At 54.4% G+C, this 21,238-nt stretch overlaps 1 protein-coding gene across 1 annotated transcript; it reads right to left on the reverse strand.

Moving 5' to 3' along the window:
• Nucleotides 1–4,990: 4,990 nt before the first annotated feature.
• Nucleotides 4,991–20,603, reverse strand: CDX1 (caudal type homeobox 1). Its single transcript, XM_082723318.1, has 3 exons — nt 20,099–20,603; nt 5,775–5,920; nt 4,991–5,252 (listed from the first exon to the last, which is right to left on the reverse strand). The coding sequence occupies exons 1-3, from the start codon at nt 20,541–20,543 to the stop codon at nt 5,046–5,048; spliced, it is 798 nt and encodes a 265-aa protein (XP_082579444.1). The 5' UTR covers nt 20,544–20,603; the 3' UTR covers nt 4,991–5,045.
• Between the last annotated feature and the right edge of the window lie 635 nt (nt 20,604–21,238).

Below are 21,238 nucleotides of genomic sequence, written 5' to 3' on the forward strand. Positions count from 1 at the left end.
ATCTCTAAAATGAATTTACATCAGCGATGCCATGTCTGACCGACCTCTCTGAATGTTGTGATGGTCTGTGTGAGCCTGTGACTAGGAGGGGAAATTATTAGCTGGGGTGTTCATACCCCTTGGTCTGGTAGATGCTAGTGGACCCAGCGCATATTTATTATAAATCATGCACCTTTCACCCACAAGTGTCACAGTTCAGACACTAAATCATAGCGTTGCCCTGCCATTAACCCACACGGGGAAGCCTTTGGGGAGAGTTGAGGATAAGGGCCTGCTGCCTCTCATACCCCTGGAGCCTGGAAGGAGCCAAGAAGGGCTTAAATTGAAGCACAGGCTTGGAAAAAGGGCCGGGCTGGGTCCTGGAGCCACCTCTCCTTCCAAGGCCCCACCCAGCTGCTCTTTGCTTTAAGCCCGGCCTCAAAGGGCAGGCCAGGGGCTCTCCAGAAGCAGGACGAAGGAGCCCTTTGGGCATGAATGTGAAGGGAAGGAGCATTCAGGAAACCCTACTGTGTTCATTGGATGATGGCTTACATCCAATATCGGATTTATAATTCTTTCCAACAGCCTGGGAAGACGGTTTCTGCACCCCCATTCTGCACCTTAGGAAACCATCCCAGAGGAGGGAAGTTGTATACCCAAGGTCACATGGAACGCAGCATCTCTGGGCTTGGGAGAGAGCAAAAGCCCATGGCTCCTGAATCCAAGAAGGCCCAGACAGGACCTCCTGCCTCTCCCCCAGGACCTGTCACCACTTCTGTCACAGGACAGGCTGCAGCTTTGCTGAACAACCTCATCATTAGACACATGGGCTTCATTAGACCCTATGGAAGGTCCAGAGAACCTCAGGAAGAGGGAATAGAGGGGAGGCATTTGCTCAAGAACCCTGGGAGCCTGGCCTCTTTATGGCGCCTTCCCAGTTGCACCTGCTTTCCCCAGATTCAGCCCTTGGGGGAGCCAGTCTTGGGGTCCTGGGAGGGACTAGGACTGAATCTTTCCTTTAACTTTCTTGAAGCAAACACATCATGGGGTGACCACTGAACGTCAGTGGCAGTCACTGGGGCTGTGAATGCAAATGGGTCCAGGCTCACACTTTTCAAATGAGGAAACTGAGGCCCAGAAAAGGCAAGACTAAAAAAAAAAAAAAAAAAAAAACTTGCACAATCACTGCATGAAGCAGAGGTGGGGTTATTTCTGACATCTAGGAATCTGACCCCACTCAGGTTCTACCACAGCCCTTGTTGGAAAAGTCTAGTCTTCTGCAAACAAATAAACAAAACTGCAATATCTTCTAGAAGCTATTATCCACATAAGCCCACCTGCCCACTGAAGCCCCAGTCTTATGATCACACAACTGGCCACGAGTTCAGGTACCAAGCACATTTGATGCCATTCCTTCTGCCTTATCCCAGAGCAACTTTGGGTACTCCTGGGCAGTATAACTACTTAGGAATCCTAACCAGTAAATAATCTATCTCCCTTCCCCCGCTTCCCACCTCTCTCTCTGTTTCTCCTGGTCTCACATCAAACCAGAATGGAGATGTGTGCTGATTTAAGGAAAGTGTTAGATGAAAATGTGCTTCCTTTTATTATATAGGGAGATATTTTTAAATGCATATAAATAAACATTTTTAATTTGCTAAAATGTTCAGACTTTATCGCTGCCGAGCATGTGTTTTGTTACACCACCGAGCGGCGACTGCGAGAGATGAGGAATCAGACTGCTGGTCCATCTGGGATGATTCAGAGAAAGTGGCTCCGGAGCAGCAGCTCTGAGATGGGATTGCCCTCCAAGGCTGCCCTGGCTGAGGCCTGCGTACCCCATGCACCCAGAGCTGGGGCAGCTTCCTTGGAGCTCCGCAGTCCTCCTGCCTCACCCCTCCCCATCATAACACATTACACACGCATGCACACACATAGCCTGGGCGGCAGGAGACCACCTCTGTTCCTCATGCTGGGCTGAGTCCTCCCCTCGAGCTGAGCTGCGGCCCTCTCTGCTCTGCTCACTGCAATCCCTTGGCAGTCAGTGGGACTGGCCCCTCCACAGACCATGGCTCTCGGCACAGGATTGGGGGCCATAGGGGAAGTTGCATGCAAAATATCATGCCTGCTTCTGATTTGCTAGAGGCCATGACCAGGCCAAGCTGTCTCTGAGGTTTGTCCAGACCCCCGGTCTCCAGCACCAGCTCAGGGCTCACCACCTAGGAGAGGATGGCATTAAATTGTCGTACTCACGATAGAGGCCACAGCAGCTGTTTCTGGCAGGAAGGCTGGAATACCTCTCAGGCATTCCAGTGGGCTGCAGGGTCTGACGGGACATGGAGGGTCCCTTTCCTGAGCCATGACACCCCAGGCTCTGGTGGAACTCTCTTGAGTGATAGGGAACTCACTCTTCACAAGGCAGCCAGGACACTGCTTAGAAGTCATTTGAAATCAAATTTCCTTCTTCCTGGAGCTCCGACACCCATTGATAGGTGATCACCAACCAACTTGTGGGCCCCACCCGGCCCCCCGACCTCCCACGTGGGCAGCAGCCACAGCTGACCCAGCCTGCCAGGCCTGGCCACCGACCTCCAGCCAGACAGAGGTTTTTCTGTGGCCAGGGACAGGCTTGTCCTGCCTCAGACCTCCCAGGCTGCCATCTGCCCTCAGCACTGGGGGGTGGGAGGTGGGGGTGTTGAACATTGGGCAGGCCTGCCAGCATCACACACCAGGGATGGGACTGCCCGTGAGCGGCTGGCTAAAACATAGCATCTATCCTAGGCACAATTCTGAGATAGGCTCAAGGACTTTATTTCCATTTGATGAATGAGGAGGCCAAGGCTCAGAGAAGCTTAGTGACTTGCCTGAAGTCTGAGCTGGGAGGCAGTAAACCGGAGGCCAGGCCATCTGACACTGGAGCCTGCTGCCAGTCGAGTCCCCCCAGGCCACAGCATCCCCACACTCCAGAGTGTGGAGTGTGTGGAGTGCAGTGGGGTGCTAGCAGGCACTAGTAGGGGGTGCCTGGGTAGCAAAGCATAGAGAATGTCAGATTAAAGAAAATTCAAGGGGTTTCTTTGCTGTAGGGCTTGTCAGAGCCTTTGATGTGTTAACCTGCCGCTGGGCCTCCCCCAGAAGGGTCGAATCTTCAGGACTTTTCAAACTTACTGGACCTGAGTCATATTTCCTTTTGGTAAACAAACTCCTTAGTTTTACAGATGGGGAAATGAGGACCAGAGAGGGGAAGAAGTTAAGCCGGGGTCACACAGCAAATATTTCTGAAGATCAGAAAAGTATATCCACTCACTGCCAACCACCGTCACACCAACCCTCTTCCTCTGATCTTGGAACCCTAGTCCTTTTCCAGGCACCACCTTGCTCCCATGCCTTAGACGTCCACCATCTTCTCCTCCAGGCCACCAGCAGGAGGAGAGAGGGACGTGCCTGCTGCTTTTCAGGGTCTAGTGTGGGGCTGGATCCACCTCGTGCGTTGTTGTCATGGGTCCCAGGAGCAAAGGGCAGGCAGGCTACGCACACTTTTTTATGGCTGGGCCACATCCCAGAACAGTAAACAGAGGGACAGGTCACTGGCACCAGAGCCTTCTAGGGAGAAAAGGCCCCAGGTGGCAGACTTCTGCCTACCTCTGGACGGGATTTGAGAACAAGAGCTTTTCTCAGGAGTTTTAAAACATCATACTTTAAGTTCCTATTGTCCATATTCTTTTTTTTACCATTCCTCTTTTCTTGCCCTGACAGCACCTACTAGATCTTTAGGCCTCAATCCAAATAGCACCTCTTCCGGGAAGCCTTCCAGACCTTCTGCCCTAAGATGGGAACCCACTCTGGGCTCCCTGGAGGCTCTGTTCCTTTGATGCCCAGAGCAGAGCTCCAACTGGGAACTGCTGTGAGGCAAGGACTGTGCATTCCCTATGCTTGGCCAAACCTGGCCCATAGGGGTACCCAGTGAATATCAGTTGTAGAGAGAAAAATGTGAGCTGAAAGTGCTTGAAAAATTCAAAAATTGATATATTGCGTCTGATGAATCTGCTTACAAAATGGACTTACAATCTTACGTAGTCTCATAGACTTACTCTAACAATGTCCTGTTTGGGTCTTTCAAACACATTTTAAAGGTGACCTTGCTAGAGAAATACAGAGACTGGAGAGGATTATGCAATTATTAGGGGAGGGTGAGGATGGTTTATACTTCTTTAGCATTTTTTTTTAAGGCTGGGTATAATAATTTTTATACCTTTTTTTTGAAAAGAGAAAAAATTTATTCTTGAAGCTGCATCCAAGAGGTTCCACTCTATGTACAAAACTTGCCCAGTTGTGAGCTCTGTTTGGTCCAGAAAAAGTCCCCCGGGGACTCCCTGGGGCCTGGGGCCTGGGGCCTAAGGGACAGCCGAGGGGTATAGGAACTAGGCCAGGTGGACCCCTCCCCCCGGCCCCTCGCTTGTCCCAGTCTAGAGACCCCACAGAGAATGCTAGTGGGGGCATATGACTTTGCAACCCAGAGGGGACAGTCATCAGAGCCTCTTGCTCTGGCCCAGGCTTATGGGCTTTGTGCTTTGCATCCAGCCTAGAGAGGGGTCAGGGTAACTTACGATGGGGACATGTGATGGAGACAGCTAGAGGTAAAGCTGCAGGAAGGGGCAGGTGGAAGCTGACCTCACCCCTTCCCCTGGGGTCATGGGCTGCAACATTCCATCTTCGCTGGGCTCTAACTCCTTCCCCCTGAGTCAGCCCAGTCCCTCCAGCGACCTCCCACCCTTGAACCCATGGAGGAGGAGGTAAGGCCTGGGGATTTATCATGGCACCTCACTTAGCCCTCTAGGGATCGAGACCTCCCCCCTGAGGCCCAGAACACAGGAGCTGGAAAGGTCCTTACCCCACAGCCTCTAGGCATAGATGGGCCAAGGGGATGCAGGGGCTGGGTGGCAACTTGTCCAAGGTTACCCAGGAGATCAGCAGCAGGGCTGGGACTCAGACAAGGCCTCCTAGGCCCTAAGCCACAGGGCTCCCACCCCCACCTCACCCCCCCACCACCCACAAGGCCGGGCACAGGGCTAGGGCAGATACTCCTCCTTAACAGGCATTGGGGAGGCGGCTCCCAGGAGGCTGGCAGAGCTGGGGCACAGACCCCCCAGGGGCGGCGCAGCTGCGGCAGGGGGTACTTCATGGGCTGGGGGCTGGGGGGGTGGGGGCTGCTGCAGCTGCTGCTTCTTATTCACTTTGCGCTCCTTGGCCCGCCGGTTCTGGAACCAGATCTTCACCTGCAGTGTGGGAGAGCAGAGATGGGTGGCGGGGGAGACCAAATGGCAGGGCACGAGGAAGAGAGGAGGGACAGCTAGGCTCTTATTTCCCCTTGTGGGGTTTATGGCCTCCCTCCCACCTCACCACCCAGACAACTCACATCCTCCCCCACTGCTCCCGGACCCTAAAGACAATTTTTCTGTCCCCATTTTGTAAGACACCTCCTCCAGGAAGACTTCCCTTTGTTCCCTGTAACTGCTCCCCTCCTTGGGATTTAAACAGCCATCATCTTAGCAGCTGTAGTTTATAGCTAATTAGATCATCCATCCCCCTACTGGGGTTGGGGATATTGGGTTTTGTTTCAAGTGGGAGGATTTGGCAGCACCTCAGTTTCTGCTGTGCTGTGTGACCATGGTCAGGAAACTCAACCTCTCTTTTCTCCTCCCGGAGTCTATAATCTGCCTGACACCCTGGAGGCCAGACTCCCAGTACTGCTCCCGTGGTGAAGGGGCTGGCGGGGGGTGGAGGTGGGACCCACACACCTGCCGCTCAGTGAGCCCCAGGTTGGCAGCGAGCTCTGACTTCCGCCGGATGGTGATGTAACGGCTATAGTGGAACTCCTTCTCCAGTTCCAGGCGCTGGTGGTCGGTGTAGACAACGCGGTACTTGTCCTTGGTCCGAGTCTTCCCTGAGAAGCAGAGGGGCCAGGAGGGGAGGTGAGTGGGTGGGGTCGGGGGGTTTCTGCAAATTTCAAGCAGGGCCGCAGGGAGGACACAATCCAGATCCCTGAAAGCAGGACCCTGAGGTGGGGAGGGACGCCCACTCGGTCCTGGGGGTAACGATCATTCCCCCCCGGGGTCAGGCTCGGAGACCCCCAACCTGAGAGGCAAGCACTGCTCTCATGCCTGTTCAGGGAAGCACGAGGCTCAGAGAGGAGAAGCAGTCTGCTCAGGGACCCACAGCAAACTGCTGGTGGAGTCGGGGTTTCAATCCAGCTCCCCTGACCCAGAGCCCTCCTCGTATCCGCCAGCTCCACCAGCTCTCCCCACCCCACTTCACCCCCACAGTTTCCAGGTGCAGCAGGGCAGCAGACACGTGGGGGGCTTGGGAAAAACACAGCTTTCTGGGCACCCCTGACCCTGTGAGCCAGAAAGCCTGGGGAGTCTGAGGCGGCATTTTCTTTTATTTTTTTAGATTTTATTTATTTATTTTTAAAGCAATCTCTACACCCCACGTGGAGATAGAACTCACAACCCTGAGATAGAGTCACATGTTCTGCCAACGGAGCCACCCAGGCCCCCCTAGAATCTGCGTTTTTAACAAGCTCCCCGGGTGGTTCTGATGCAGGATCCTGAGACCATGGGTCCTCACACCAGAGACACAGAGGGACACCGGGCAACCCAGGGCAGATAGAGACCAAGGACAAGTCAGTGGCTCCTCTCTCCAGGGCAGGGGGGAGAGTGGGGAAGAGCCACCACGAGCAGAGGTGGAAGCTTGCCACTCAGTCCTGGGCTGGGTGCGTCTCACTTCCTGTCAAATGCCTGGAGGCTGCTGGTCCAACAGAAAAAACGAGGGCCTGTCAGCTACCTGCAAAGGCCCAAGCCCTGGACACCAAGCCTCGGGTCTGTCCAGAGCCATCCACTCCACTGCCTCTTTTGCGGACACAGAGGCATGACTCAGGCTCAGGCGACAAATATTTACTGAGCTCCTGGTGTGGGCCAATCACTGAAGGTACACCAGCCAGCCAAACTTAAAAAAGTCCCTACTCTCAGTGAAATTAGGTCCTTGTGGAGCCTAGTCAAAATAATCAGAGATCCAAATACTTTGATATGTTAATGCTAAGTATTTGATATGTTAATTGATAAGTATTCCTGAGAAGAAGGAGGCGGGAAGAGAGGACTGGGAATTTGGGGGAGGAGAGATTATGCGATTTTAAGAAGAGTAGTTCACGAAGGACTTACTAAGAAGGGAAATTTAGGCAAAGATCTGAAGAAGGTCAGGGAAAGGGTCATGCAGGTATCTGGTGAAGAGGGCTGAAGGTGCAGGGAACAGCAAGTGCAAAGGCCCTGTGGTGGGACCATGCCTGACACCTGATGTGTGAGGAACAGTGCACAGTCTGGTATAGCCAGAGTACAGTAAGCAAGGACAGGGGGGCAGGTTGTCCAGGGCCTTGCTGGCCATGGAAAGGACTCCAGGTTTTACTCTGTCTAGGATGGGAGCCATTGCAGGCTTCTGAGCCCAAGAGAAAGCAGGTCTGATGTAGGTTTTAATCTGGCTCTGGCTGCTGCATGGAAGACAGACTGGCAAGAAGGTGGAAGCACAGAAAGGCTTGCAACAACCCAGGAGAGAGAAGGCTGTGGCTTGGCTTCTCTACAGGGCTCAGACTGAGGGCAGGAGTGGGATTTGAGGACTGTCCAGGGTTAAAGTCAGGACTCTTTGGGGCTGGGATCAGAGGTCTGTCTGGAGAGCATATTAAGAGTCATGCTTGGCCCGGGCTGGTGCGGGGGCCTGACTAAACACCAGTTTCCTTCGTAAGAAGCTGAGTACTCGGCTATAAATAGGAGACACACGCAAGCACTTTCAGACCTGCACATGTCCACCAGGGCATGGCAGGTCTTGGAATAACCGAGGACCCTGTTCTACCTCAATCAATTGCCCCCACGCAGCCTGGCCTTCGCCTCCCAGGGTCACGGATCTGGCTCTGCCTGTCCCGTGGCACCCCCGTGCTAACCACCGACCCCCTCTTCCAGCTCCTTACCCACTATCAAGCCCACGCAGCTTGGCAGGACAGCCGCTGGGCTCCCCAAGAGCCAAATGGTTTTGCAGAAAATGGGAGACAACAGATGTTTCTGGGCTTTTTTCCTTGGATTTCCTGCCAGAGCAGCAGAACTTCACTGGACACTTCCACATGCACTGACCTCAGCCCACCACCCGATGTAGCACGAGACAACATAGGCCCTTGGCCAGGCCTGGCCCAGGAAAGGGACAAGGGAGTGGCTGCTGAGGCCTTGGCTCCAGATGGGTCCTTCCTTGGCCTAGAAAATTCAACGCCGACTCAAAAACAGTTCTGCCTAATGCGCCACCCCCAGAGCCCAGCAGAGCTCTGAATCTTCACTGGGCTAAAGCCAAAAGAGCTCAGTTTAGTCTCCTCCCATTTTACAGATGAAGGGACTGAGGTTCAGGCAGCTAATACAGATGCGGGAGGTCAAGTAAGAGAGGCTTTGTAAATCCTTCAAGTCTGAGCTCCCCTGCACAGTTAGGGTCACCAAAGCCCTGGACAAGTGTGGACCTGCCCAAAGCCACGTCACTTGGTCTAGAGTTCCACTCCCTACTCTTGGCACAACTCTTCACCCCATCAGGCTTAGAGTCCATAAAGCGCCCCCAAGAAGTCTCCTGAGCCTTAGCAACAGAAGCTCAAACAGCAGACCACCTGTCTATTTGTACTTGTGGGAAGGGAGGGCCCAGATCATGGGGAAGGCAGGCCCCAGAGAGCTCTGGGCTGGGGCTAGATGGTCTGCAGGCTGGGTGGGCCCTTGGAAATGCCCAGAACAGTCACAGTCTGAAGTGGGCGAACGAATCTCCCTTCCCCCCAAACAGCCTGAGAGATTACAAGTAGTGCTTATGAAAGACCCTTTTCCTCAGGCACCCAGTACTCACTCCCATCTTTTCTGATGAGCAAGTGGGGCTCCATCACACCCATTTTCATAGATGGGGAAATGGGGGCTCAGAAAGGGACCCATCCTTCTTGAGGGCCATCCTGCCTGGTATTGCTATCAACCCTGAGCTCAAGTGAAACCAACTGTAGCCTGACTCCTCCCAGATTTGAGGAGCGGGGACCTAGACAGGGGATAGGACTCTAGCTGCATAATTATTTCTCTCTGTTCTAGCGGGGCTGCCAGGGAGGTCCCAGCCCACAGGCCCCGTTGCCTTCTTGCTGGGCCCAGGAGATGGGCTGGTGGGCTTAGGAACCACTGGTAACTTTTTCCTAGTGGAGCTCTCAAATCACACCATTTCATTGCTAAGAAAATGGCTCTGCCAAAGAACAAAACATGTGGCATCTTGCTGTGGTCCAGGAACCAAGAAATCCCATATGCTATCCAGGGGGTAATAAGGCAACATCCTCCTTGGAGCCCAACTTGGTAACATCTAGCCTCGTTTAATACGCACGCACCCTCTGACCCATTAATCCCACTTCCAGGAAGTGATCTCACAGAAAAATGCCCAAGGCCATCGCTGTTTCAAAAGGCACAGGACTAAAAGCAATGTACATGTCTACAAGTAGGGTACTTGTTAGGAGTGCCTGTGGGGCTCAGCGGGTTAAGCGGCTGCCTTCAGTTCAGGTCAAGATCTCAGGGTGCCACATCAGGCTCCATGCTCAGTGGGGGGTCTGCTTGTCCCTCTCCCTCTGCCCCTCCCCCCAGCTCAGGCTCTCTTTCATTTGCCCTCTTTCTCTCACTCAAAAAATAAATAAATAAAATCCTAAAAAAAAAAAAAGTTAAATAAAAGATGGCACATTCATGGAGAGCAACATTATGCAGTCATTAAAAAGAAATTATAAAGTTTCCCACATACTAATATGCAGCAATTTCTAAGATATATTGAGTTAAAAAAAAAAAGCAAGACAGAATGTTGTGAATTGTATGTTACTCTTTTTGTGTAACAGATTGACACACACATACACACACACACTCATACATGTGTAGGTAGAGTTTTTTCTGAAAGAAAATATAAATCAATAACAAGCCTCTGGAGAAGGAACCAGAAGCTGTGGGGCCACAGGTAAGGGAGAGTCTTTGGGATGACCCTTTCTTTCTTCTTTCATTTCTTTCTTTATCTTTTATTTATTTATTTATTTATTTCCTTTCCTTTCCTTTCCTTTCCTTCCTCCTCTCTCTCCTTCTTTTTGTTTTTTTTTACTGTGTGCGAGGTGAATTTGTATTTTTTGTTTTGTTTTTTTTAAGAGAGAGAGTAGGCTCCATGCCCAGCACTGAACCTGGAGTGGGGCTCGGTCTCATGACCCTGAGATCATGACCTGGGCCGAAATCAAGAGTCGGGCACTTCACCCACTGAGCCACCCAGGTGCCCCTGAGTTTGTATTTTAATGACAGTCAGGAGCCCTGGGCTCTAGCCTCTGAGCCAGAACTCTCAGCTGCTCCAAGCCACCCTCCCTTCCCCCTTCTGTGAGCACCTGTGCCTCCCCAGGAGCCTAGGAGGGAGGGGACAGGGAGGTGCGTGAGAGCAGCGGGTAGGAAGAGGGCCCCAGGATGAATGATTTACAGGCCCCTGGGACGCTGGTGTGGAGAGGGAAGTCCGGGCTCCTGCAACAGGTGTCTGATGGGGGCCAGCCCCTCCCAGCCACCTAATGAATAACCCTCTGGGCCAGATGCCAGTGCAAGGGGGCAGGATGGTGGGAGGGGAGCCCCCTCTGGCTCTTCAGTGGTGAGTGCAGCAGGGAAGATGCTTGGATAACTCACCCGAAGGAGAGGCTCCCTCTTTGCTCTGGCTTTGGGATTCGAGTAATGGCCCATCCACATGTATCAGGCTGCTGGGAAGAGAGCACATTTCCCTTCTCCTAAAGCATGCACAGTGGAGGTCCTGGAAAGCTTTTCAAAAGCACAGATTCTAGGCCAGAAATTCAGATTCAGTGGGGCTAAAATGAGACTCATGGATTTGCTACTTGATTGGCTGTCCTGGGACCCTGACACGTGGTTGTTGGGACAAACGGACCTCTAGGATTGGACGGGACAGCTTCTCACTGGCTAGGTGACCGAGGACTGGTCACCCCATCTTCCTGGGCTTCATTCTCTGTATCTATAAAGTGGGGGTCACTATTATTCTGATAGTGGCCAGCCTCTCCTTGTGGCAGGTATTTGTATACATCTCTCAACAACTTCTGAAGCTGGGTAGCTGGTACCCCTTTTTTCCGACTGAGGCTCTGAGTGGTCCACACATCTGGAGGGTGGGATTTCAACTCAGGTCTGTCCAGCCTCAGAAACAGCTCTAGAACCTCTCACACAGTGTGAGGTTTCCCGTCATTACCTCCAACCTCCAGGGGCGCGGGGATCGCTCCAGAAAAATGGCACACATGGATGGGAAGGTCTTACTCATCCCCAACAGCGGTGGGCCAGCCATGGGGCAGAAAGGCTGGGAAATGGATCTGGGCGATGGGTGATGTGTTGGATGAGACTGTTTATTTATAAGGTCCCTTCCAACTTGGAAACATGAAGCTCCCAATGTTTGTTGATTCTCTGGTTGGGTTTGTTATTATTGCTGAAAGAATTCTAAGACTGATTTCCCTGTCTGAGAGCCTAGATACCGGGCCTGCCAAGCTGGAGGAGAGGGGGCAGGAGGCACAGTGGCTGGCGGTGGGGCCTCCCCATCCAGCCTGGGCCAGGGGAGGACAGGGTTCAGCCTCTGCCCCCAGGGCGGGGTGGGGTGGCTCCAAGAAAGTCACATGGCTTCTGGGTCAGCACTTCCTCTGCTCTCTTCCTGCTGGGTCCCCGAAGCCCTGGGGGAGGACACCACCAGCTCTGGCCCCGGGGACTGGAACACCCTTCCCGCCTCAACCCTCCATGTCCCCTCTCTGTGTGGTCCAGCCCCAGCCTGACTGTGCATCCTGATCCCCCCCCAACACACAAACACACATGCAGTGTGCACACAGGCACTCATGCCGGCTTGTCCAAAAGACTCCCTCCCAGACCCACTGCATTCTGCTCTCCCGCCTTCTTTAACAGCCCTTGGGGTTTCTGAACCACTAGCTGATGTCAGTAGGTCTTGGTTCCAGTTCGGGACCTCAGAAGAGGGGCAGCCCCGAGGGCCTGGAGATTCTGAAGTTCTGTGCAGCTCAGAGCCCTCCTCTCGGGCCTTGGGCCCGGATATGACCAATCCTTAGCTAATGGACTTGACGAGAGACTGAACTTCTTTAGGCTTTGGACGTGAAAGCAGTTTGTAGAGGGCAAAGAGCTAAGGGGATGTCAAGGAGAGCTGAGCTATTTGCGGAAGCGGATGTTAGAGGAGTCCCTTGGGAGAGTGAGGAATGCCGCCTGATACGGAGCTGCAGGGCAAGGAACACACTGGCCTGGGAGTGGAGAGACCTGGCCCAGCCACCAGCTGGACAGGCCATGTTCAGTTTGGACTAGATTCCCCATCCCACTGGCAGGAGGTGGACTTCTTCTGCGCGGGGCCGCCTGGACCCAGCCAGTTAGATGCTGAATGGCTGTCCCTTCCTGGATCATGAAGCTGTCTACTGGGCCCTGACTGGATCCTTGTTCCAGCTGAGTTGCCAGTTCCAGGTGGTTTCTTCATGGTTCTTCATTCAAGCCCTGGAGCAGGGGTGAGGCTGGCATGGGGGGGAGGAGTTCTGCAGCCTTAGGCAAGCTTCTCCTTCCCACCACTGCTCTCCTTTCCAGGCACAGCGCTCAGTCGGCACTGCGCCCTCTCCTTCCGGGCCACCTGGCTATTGTCGTCTGTCCCCTGCCTCGTCTTCTCCATGGAGGCCCATGGTCTGGCTTGGCTGTGGGAGGCAGCAAAGAGGACAGAAACCGCAGGGGCAGGTAGACCTGTCTGTTCTACCCCAGCCTGGCCACAGGCCACTGGTGTGGACCCAGCAAGGCCCCGCCCCTCTTTGGATCCCGGGATATTCACCTGTCAACTGAGGACATGGTCCCTCAGAGGGACGTAGAGTTGAGGTGTGGGAACCTATTGAACAAGGTAATTATTAATAAAAGCTAGTCAATGATGAAGATGACCATAGAGACAGAAGAGGCCTGAGAGGCCCCTCGGTGGAGAATAAGGAGCCCATCGGGAACAGATGACTATTCTAAGAACTCTTGAGAAGGCCGGTCCTGCATTGTCCCAAATGACAACTTCAAGCCACGTGTGGCTACTTAAATTGAAATTAACCAAACAGAATTAAGAATTCAGCTCTTGGGTCATGTGAGCCATCTTCCAAGGGCCAGAGAGACTCGTGCTGCTGGTGGTTGGAACCCTGGACCAAACAGATTCAGAGCATTTCCTCCATCACAGAAAAGTTCTACTGGACAGCCCCGCTAACCCAAGCTCCCCCGCTGAGCCAGATGCCCACAGCGGCATCACGTCCTAACCAGACTGTGCCTGTCCTCTCCACAAAGCAGCCTGGTCTCCCAGAGACCACCTGCTTGTATTTTTCCATTAAAAAAAAAAAAAACAAAAACCAAAAACCAAAACCCAAGGGGCACCCTTGGCCCAGAATAGCCCTTCCAAGACTAGCAAACAGCAACTGTGTCCCTTCAAGTTTCTCCCTGGCCTGAACAGCCTGAGGCCCCCCTGAGCTGTTTCCCAGGGTGTGTTCCAGTCTTGCCCTACACGGTCATCCTCGGCCCGGGTCCCGAGGTCTCCCATTCTGGGTGAGGTCCAGGGAGGGGCTCTGGACTCCAGCCCTCTCCTAGCTCCCTAGGTGACCTTTGCAAATCTACTCCCCTCAGTGCCCTGCTCCCGGTCTGCTGCTCACCCAGTCTCAAGATGGTGCCTGACACACAGGGAGTACTGGATGAGTCCTTGCAGAACATGACACAGACTTCCTGCTTCCCAGCGGGGCCTCCTCTCAGTTAAATGGCCACCACCTTCCTGATACTCAGGCCAAAAGCCGAGGTGGCACGTCTGGCTCCCACAGCCAATCCATCAGCTGGTCAGCTCAATCTCCAAAGGACATCTTCCTGGAAGCTTTCGCAAAGCCATGAATCTAATGCAGAGGTGTGCATGAGATCCTGGGGTCAGAAATATCTACACTTGAGAAAATGCTGGGCACGGGCTGAGTACTCAGTAGATCCAGGTTATATCCTTATTGCTATGCTGGGTGCTCAGGACTTGTTAAATAGTTCATTCCCCCCTTTTATGGTGGGGCACAGATTAAAAACAAACTAAGAAAATCATCACAAATGGATTAGCATGAAGGAAAGTAAGCCTAGAGCTGAGAGCTAGATTAAGTGGCAGGGGCAGGGGCTGGGGGGACCTACTCTAATTAGCTTATCTCCTCCAGGAGGCAACATCTAAGCTGGAACTTGAAGCTTGAAGAGGTTTCTGTGTCACCAGTGAAGGGTATGTTCCAGGAACGGCGTGTGCAAAGGCCCTATGGCAGAGAGTAGCAGAGGAAGGAGCAGCAGTGCCAGCTCCCCGAGAGGGCCTGTCTGCCTCATTCTGGCCTGAATCCCCAGCCTGCCTGAATGAATGAATGGATGAGAGAGGCACGTGATCAGCCTGGAGAGACCAGCAGAGCTCTCTGCCCTGGGATGAGGGGTTTGAATTTGATTTCAAGAGCAATGGGAAGTCACTGGTAGGTGCTGAGCTTGGAGCATCAATCTTGGCTTTCACTAACATCTGCTCACTCATCTGTGTTGATGCAGAGGGACCTATGCACCCCTACAAGCTTGGGGGCTGAGCATGGCGTAGGGAGTGTTTGACAGGTTAACCCATGTTGACTCTAAATGCACACGGTGTTTCCAAATCCCAGGAGCTCCAGGACAGAAACTAGAGGGCCAGCGCATTAAGATAACTTGCTACTGACAAGCCAGACCCTATCATTAACAAAGCCATTTTGGACCTTCACAGTGATTCCCTAAGCTCTCAGCCGCAATAGCTGCCAAAGCCAGGGTGGGAGGGGTGGTGGTGGTGGATAAAACACCCAACCAAAAAAAGCCTTCTGCCACCTTCTAACTGGGTCATTCCCCTTCCCAGCTACATCTGAGAGATGAGGTGTCAAACGCAGCTTCTGCTTAGAGAACCAGTTTTAAACAGCCTGGCCCCTGCTGGGCCCACCCTCCCCCATCATCTTCTCCTGGCTCTTCCCTAACCAGCCTTCTCCCCCCACTACCCCCCTCCCCCACCCTGGGCTGGGATGCGCATGGGGAGGGGTCTGGGGCTGCTGTGTGTGTTGCTTTATTTGACAGAGGCTCCTTAGGCGGTAGAGTCTGGGTCTGGACCCCACGCTTCGGCATCCTGGCTGTGTGAGCTGCAGCAGGCACCCTACCCTCTCTGAGCCTTATTAACTTTATCTGTAAGATGAGGCCAATAATAGATCCTCACACCTCTGAGTGTTGTTAGTTGTTATGAAGCTTGAGTGAGAAGACCTGTGTGAGGTTCTTGGCACACTGCCTGGCATGCGGTAAAGACTCAGCCAGCACCACAGTTCCCAACTTTATCATGCGCTCCTACTTGGCGCGAGGCCTGGTGAGAAAGATGGGGCTGACCACAAGTCCTTGAGGTAGATGGAAGCGATAAACAAGATAGTGGTGAGCGTTGTTACAAGAACCTAACACAGTGCTTGGAGGGGAGGAAACCCAGGAGGGCTTTTTAGAGGAGGTGGCCTTGGTGAAGGCACAGCATTTGAGCTGGTGAAGATGTAGGAGGGCAGGAAGGGTATTTTCAATGGAGGGAACCAGACTGGAGAGGCAGAGAGTGTGAGGTGTGTTTCTACGCACCTGCTAAGGACTGGCAGAGAAGGTCTTAGGCACAGACGCTCTTCCTATCTACCTACCTACCTACCTACCGTGCCCCAAGCATAGTGGCTGGGCTTGATGGGCACCATGGCTTCAAACAATCCTATTGTTATCCTAAAGAAACTGAGGCTCGGGGAAATGATCTAGGTTAACTAGCTCAAGGCTATGCAGCTTCTAACAGAAATGCACTCCCAGGCCTGAGGCTCCGAAGCTCAGCCCTTAGCCATCCCCAGTAAGCACTTCCATATCTAGACAAACTAGTGGGACAGTGGCTTCAATAGTGGGTTGGAGCCAGTTCTCAAGTACCACAGAAATGGGGCTGGATCTGAAAGCAGTGTAAGGGCATATAACAAAATGGGAATTCCATAGCATGGGGAGCCATGGAATGCTCTTGAGCAGGAGATGTGCCTTGAAAAGGCAAATCTGGTGATGACTGTGAAGATAGCTGGGGCATCAGAGAGGCTGAAGGAGAGAGGCCAGGCTGGTGGCTGTGGCAATGGGCCAAGGGAGAGGGTCTAGAATGTGGGGGGAGAGGGCAGGGCTCCTCCCCTCCCTGGGCCTCAGTGTCTCCATCTGAAAGCTGAAGGGACTGGACCAAGACCTGAACCCTACTGCTATAGTCTCATCATCTCAACAAGCATCTTCCTCGTTGTGTGGGACCTCAGCCTACCCCAGAGGCCACGAACCTGGGAAGTACTCTTTATTCATAAGGAAGGGATGCTGGGCTTTTGACAGGATGATGTCTGACCCTCTTTTTTTTTTTTTTTAAGATTTTTTTTTTTTTAATTTATTTGACAGCGAGAGATCACGAGCAGGCAGAGACTGGCGGTGGGGGGGGATTGGGGGGTGGGAAGCAGACTCCCTGCTGAGCAGGGAGCCCAATGCAGGGCTTGATCCCAGGACCCCGAGATCATGACCTGAGCTGAAGGCTGAGGCTTAGCCCACTGAGTCACCTAGGCACCCTAATGTCTGACCCTCTTAATGAAAATGCTGCTATTTGTAGATGCAAACAGGGAGGACCACAAAGGAGAACCCCTTGTAGTCTTTTCCTATCCTGGCCTCAGCCAGGTGACAGTAATCCCTCAGAACTGGGTAATATTTTGATGACGGGCTGAAGCCTAAGAGCCTCTCTCTCATCTTTCTGGTTCTCATTGTCCCTCCTTAGGATAAACCTGTGTCATAGGGGCACCTGGGTGGCTCAGTCAGTTAAGCATCCGACTTTGGCTCAGCTCATGATCCCAGGGTCCTGGGATCAAATCCCGCATCAGGCTCCCTGCGCCACGGGGAGCCTGCTTCTCCCTCTCCTTTTGCGTGCCGCTCCCCCTGCATGTGCGCTTTCTCTCTCTGTCTCTCTCTCTCTTCCCCCGTGTCAAATAAATAAATAAATAAATAGAATCTTGGAGGCGGGGGTGGAAACCACAGGTCATAGTTCCAGCCCTGGCCTCAGCTACACCGAGTCCTCAGCTGGGAAGGGAGGATCATCTGAGGAGGGAGAGGGGAGCAACCAGTCTTCCATCCCTGGCATGAACTTGCTCAGCTCAACGGTCAGGGGTCCCATCCCTAGGGCTGGGACCACAGAAACATGTCAAAGCCAAGATCTCATCTCTTCCTTTTTCTCTTGGTTGTCATTGCTGTTCCTCACACTTGTCCTGTTCATTCATTCAACAAAATGTACTGAGTCCCTACTAAATGTCCTGCACTACAGTGGTTCCTGGAAGGTAGTGATGGGTCAAATGGGTGGGTGGGTGGGGAAGTAGACAGCGCACAGACACACAGATAAGGAAGTAAGGTGAAATCAGGGCTGGTGCTCTGAAGGAAACACAGCGAAGGTTATCGATATGTATGGGTGCGCTTTCCTTGAGAAATCATGGAGGACCTCTCTGAGGAGACAGCCATTAAGCTAAGACCTGAAGGGTGAGAACAAGGTAGGCCTGCAAAGAGTTAGGGCACAAGAGCTTCCAGGAAGAGGGAAAAGCAGCAGGTAAGAAGACCTGGTACCGCAAGACCAGGTGGCCGGCAACACTTGCTGTGGGGAGCAGGGGCACAGGGTGGGCGCTGGCGTGTACTGACCTTCCCTTTGCCATCCTAGAACAGCATTACACAAGCACCATCCTAGAGACCCTGGGATCTTCATTGCCCAGAAGGAGAAACTGAGGCCAAAGTTGGGGGGGGGCACAACCTCCTGTAAACTGCGCATACATCAGATGGCCCTGGGCAGACAGGCAGCAGCTTCTAGCTTCTAGAAAGCTGATGGTCCTGAGTTCTTGGCAGAATGGGTCTAACCTGGTTTCTGGGGCAGCCCCTTTCCTTGGGAGCCTGCAGACTTCACTGGGCTCTCTCTTTCTACTTTCTGGGAATAAAGGGGGAAAGGTTTTTTTGGCGTTTGGACAGACGAACTGCTAGGCCCCCATCTGCCTGGGGACAACAGTTTCCAAATGACTTTTGAGACCAGAGGCTGGGCGGTGTTTGCAAGTGGCTCCTGTGTCCAGAAAGAAAAAGTTTTTTGGCTGACGTCACATAGTTACATAGCCTAAAAACTCCCCCATGCCTCCCACCAGTCCTCTGAGGTCCACTGGTGCACTCTCTCCAGTTCCTCACTCCTGAGGAACTCCTCCTGCATCTGGGACTCATCCCCATCTCCAAAGTTGCCTGATCAGCAGGCACAACACTGGAATAGAGGTGCAGGAAAAGCAGGCTTCCCTCTCCAGGGGACGGACACAGAACCAGGGGGGTGGGGGGGTCAGTGGCCCCAGACACCTTCTCTCATTTAATCTCATGCAGGGTTCTCAACCAGAGTTAATGGAAAGTTTTTCAGAAGCTTCTAGAACCCCTCACATTGTCTGCGGAATTAGGTAACACTTCCTTTCTAGACAGAAGACTTGTATTTTCTCCACCAGATTTTTCAAAAGCTCCTTCTATAACTTCAGCAAAAGTATAAGACCCTTCCCTATCATGTCACAGAGGGTAAAACTGAGACCCAGGAAAGATGATCAATTAAAGAGAAGCTATTGTTGAGAGGGTGAGAACACAAGCTTGGCTATCAGTCTGCTGGGGTTCGAGTCCCAGCCCCACCCTCATTTACCGGTCATATGGCTTCGTGCAAGGATTTAACCTCTCTAGGTTACATCCTCAAGGGTTTAACCTCTCTAGGCCACGGATTTTTCACATTAAAAATGGCTATGATAATGGTACCTACAATAGTGCTGTGAGAAATCACAGCAGTGCCTGGCCCGTTAGTAAGTGCCATAACATTAGCTGTCCTTATTTAGCCAAGGTCACGCAAAGGAGAGACCTCCGGAGACCGACAGGAGCCTCTGTGTCCCCGGGACTCCCAAGAAGGTGCTCTGATTATGGCCAGACATCCCCAGCATCTGCCCCAGGAGTGAGGAGTGTGTATGGGGACACGGGATGGAAGAGAGAGAGGAGGTGGGGGAAGTCCCAGGCTCCCTCCCAGCTGGGGGAAGAGGGGGAGGGGACGGACATCAAAGGGTGGGCAGGCCGACTTCCCGCCCCTAAAGCCAGGTGGCCTTTGTCAGGACAGGCCGGACACAGTCGGGACAATGGGGTATCGTGTTCATTTTCCGGCCAACAGGAGTCACTACCGAGCTAAGGCGCAGTCTGTTACATGACAAAGGGGGGACCTATAAAGGAGGTCAGGCCGCCCCTCATTAAAGCCAGCCCTTTGTCCTGCCCCCTCCTCTGCCTTTGAAGAGGGTGGATCAGAGAGGCCTGCCTGGGGGCAGGAGGCTCACAGTCTCAGGAGCCAAACAGTAGCCACCTTCCCAACTGCTCCTGCTTGCCCCTCCCCCAGGGTCAAGAGTTCAGGGAGGGCCCTGGGATGGTAAGGTAGGGACCCCCCACACCAGTGTAACCAAAGAGGGCTCTTTTGCAGTCCAAAGGCTAGGAGCCACAGTCTCTCCCCAGCACCGATGGGGGTGCTGAGACCTGGACAGGAAAGTGGCCGGCCTGTGTCAGCAGGTCGCCCCTTCTGGGGACGGTTGGCAGCTTCCTCTTGGGGCTGGGACAGGGGTGGAAGCTGCGGATGACGAGCGGGGGCCAGGGATGCTCAAGGGCCCTGGGCTCAGTCTGGGAGCTGCGCTCTAGTTCCCGCCTGGCCAGGCGACCACAGGCGTGTTTCTTCACGTCTCGTGGTCTCTGCTCCCTTAATCTACACAGAGAGAGGGGCCGTGCTTACCCAGGTTCAGCAGGCTGGGATTCGGAAGGGACAGGCTGAGGGACAAGCACCCCAGGACCAGAATGGTCAGGGAGGCCCCAGTGGGAACCCTTTCGGAGCCGGGGCAGGGGTTAGATAGGGGGCGACTGGGCCTCGCCCTAGCACCTGCCGGTGCTCAAGGGAACGGTCCGGAGGCGCCGGGCGAGGGAGGGGTCCTTACCGCTGCCACCGCCGCCTCCAGCCGCCACGCTGCGCCGCATCCACTCGTAGGGCGTCCGCCTTTGCGCTCCGGGCGACGACGGTGCGCCCGGGCCGCCGAGGGGCTGCGCTAGGAGGCTTGGGCCCGGCCCAGGGGGCGCGGGCACCGGGCTAAAGTCCGGAGGGGGCCCGAATGCCAGCGGGGCTGGGCTGGCGGCGGGGGCCGCGGGGCCTGGGCCGTAGGCGGCGGCCCAGTCGTCCTTGGGCGCGGAGAAGGGCGCGCTCCAGGCCGCAGAGGGTGCCGGGGCAGGCTCCACGTGAGAGTAGCCGGTGAAGTCGGGGTACTGCGGGGGTCCCTGGGGCGCAGGCGGGGGGCCGTAGGCTTGCGCGCCCAGGCCGAGGCTCGCAGGCCTGGCGGGGCCGGGGTAGACCGGAGAATCCTTGTCCAGCACATAGCCCACGTACATGGTGGCCGCGGGGGCCCGCGCGCATGCTGGGCCCTGGAGCCGCCGCTGCCGGCCGCCCCGACGAGCAGACTGCTCACCTGAACTCGCGGGCCCGGCCGCCGCGCCCGCCCCACCCAGGCCTTTTATAGCTCCGGGCGCCCGCGGCCCCAGCCCCGGCGGGTTTGCATTTCAAAGCGGGGGGAGCCTCAGGGCCGCGAATCAAAGGGGGAAACCCGTCGGGGGCGGGGGGTTCAAAAGGAGACAAATTGCCGCCCCAAGCGGGAGGCGGACTGGCCGGGGCCTGGAGGGGGTGGGGGCGCGGAGGGCGCGTCCCGGGCGGGAGTCCGAGGCTTCGCTAGGTGCGGGAGTCTCCTGGGGGCCCGACCGCCGAGCGCCACCAACGCTTCGTCCTCGCCGGTCCGGTCGCGTGCACCGCCCGTGGCCCCATTTTACAGGTGGAGAAAAGGGATCCGAGGGGCGGCGCGGGGGGACCCCAGGCCAGCGTCGCACAACTGCGTGGGCCCCGTGTTGCACTCCGCAGTGATCAGCTCGAGGTGACCGGTCAACCTGACTTCAAACAGGGTTCCCTCTGGAAGGTAGCAGGTCCTTAATCTTGGTGTGTGTGGGGGGTAGGGGTCACGACCCCTTGGAGCCGCCAAAGAAAGCTGTGGATGTTTTTCCCGGGGAAATGCACATATGCACATACACGAGGCTGC

Source organism: Mustela nivalis, assembly GCF_964662115.1.
Source record: "Mustela nivalis genome assembly, chromosome: 3".
Lineage (NCBI taxonomy): Eukaryota > Metazoa > Chordata > Mammalia > Carnivora > Mustelidae > Mustela > Mustela nivalis.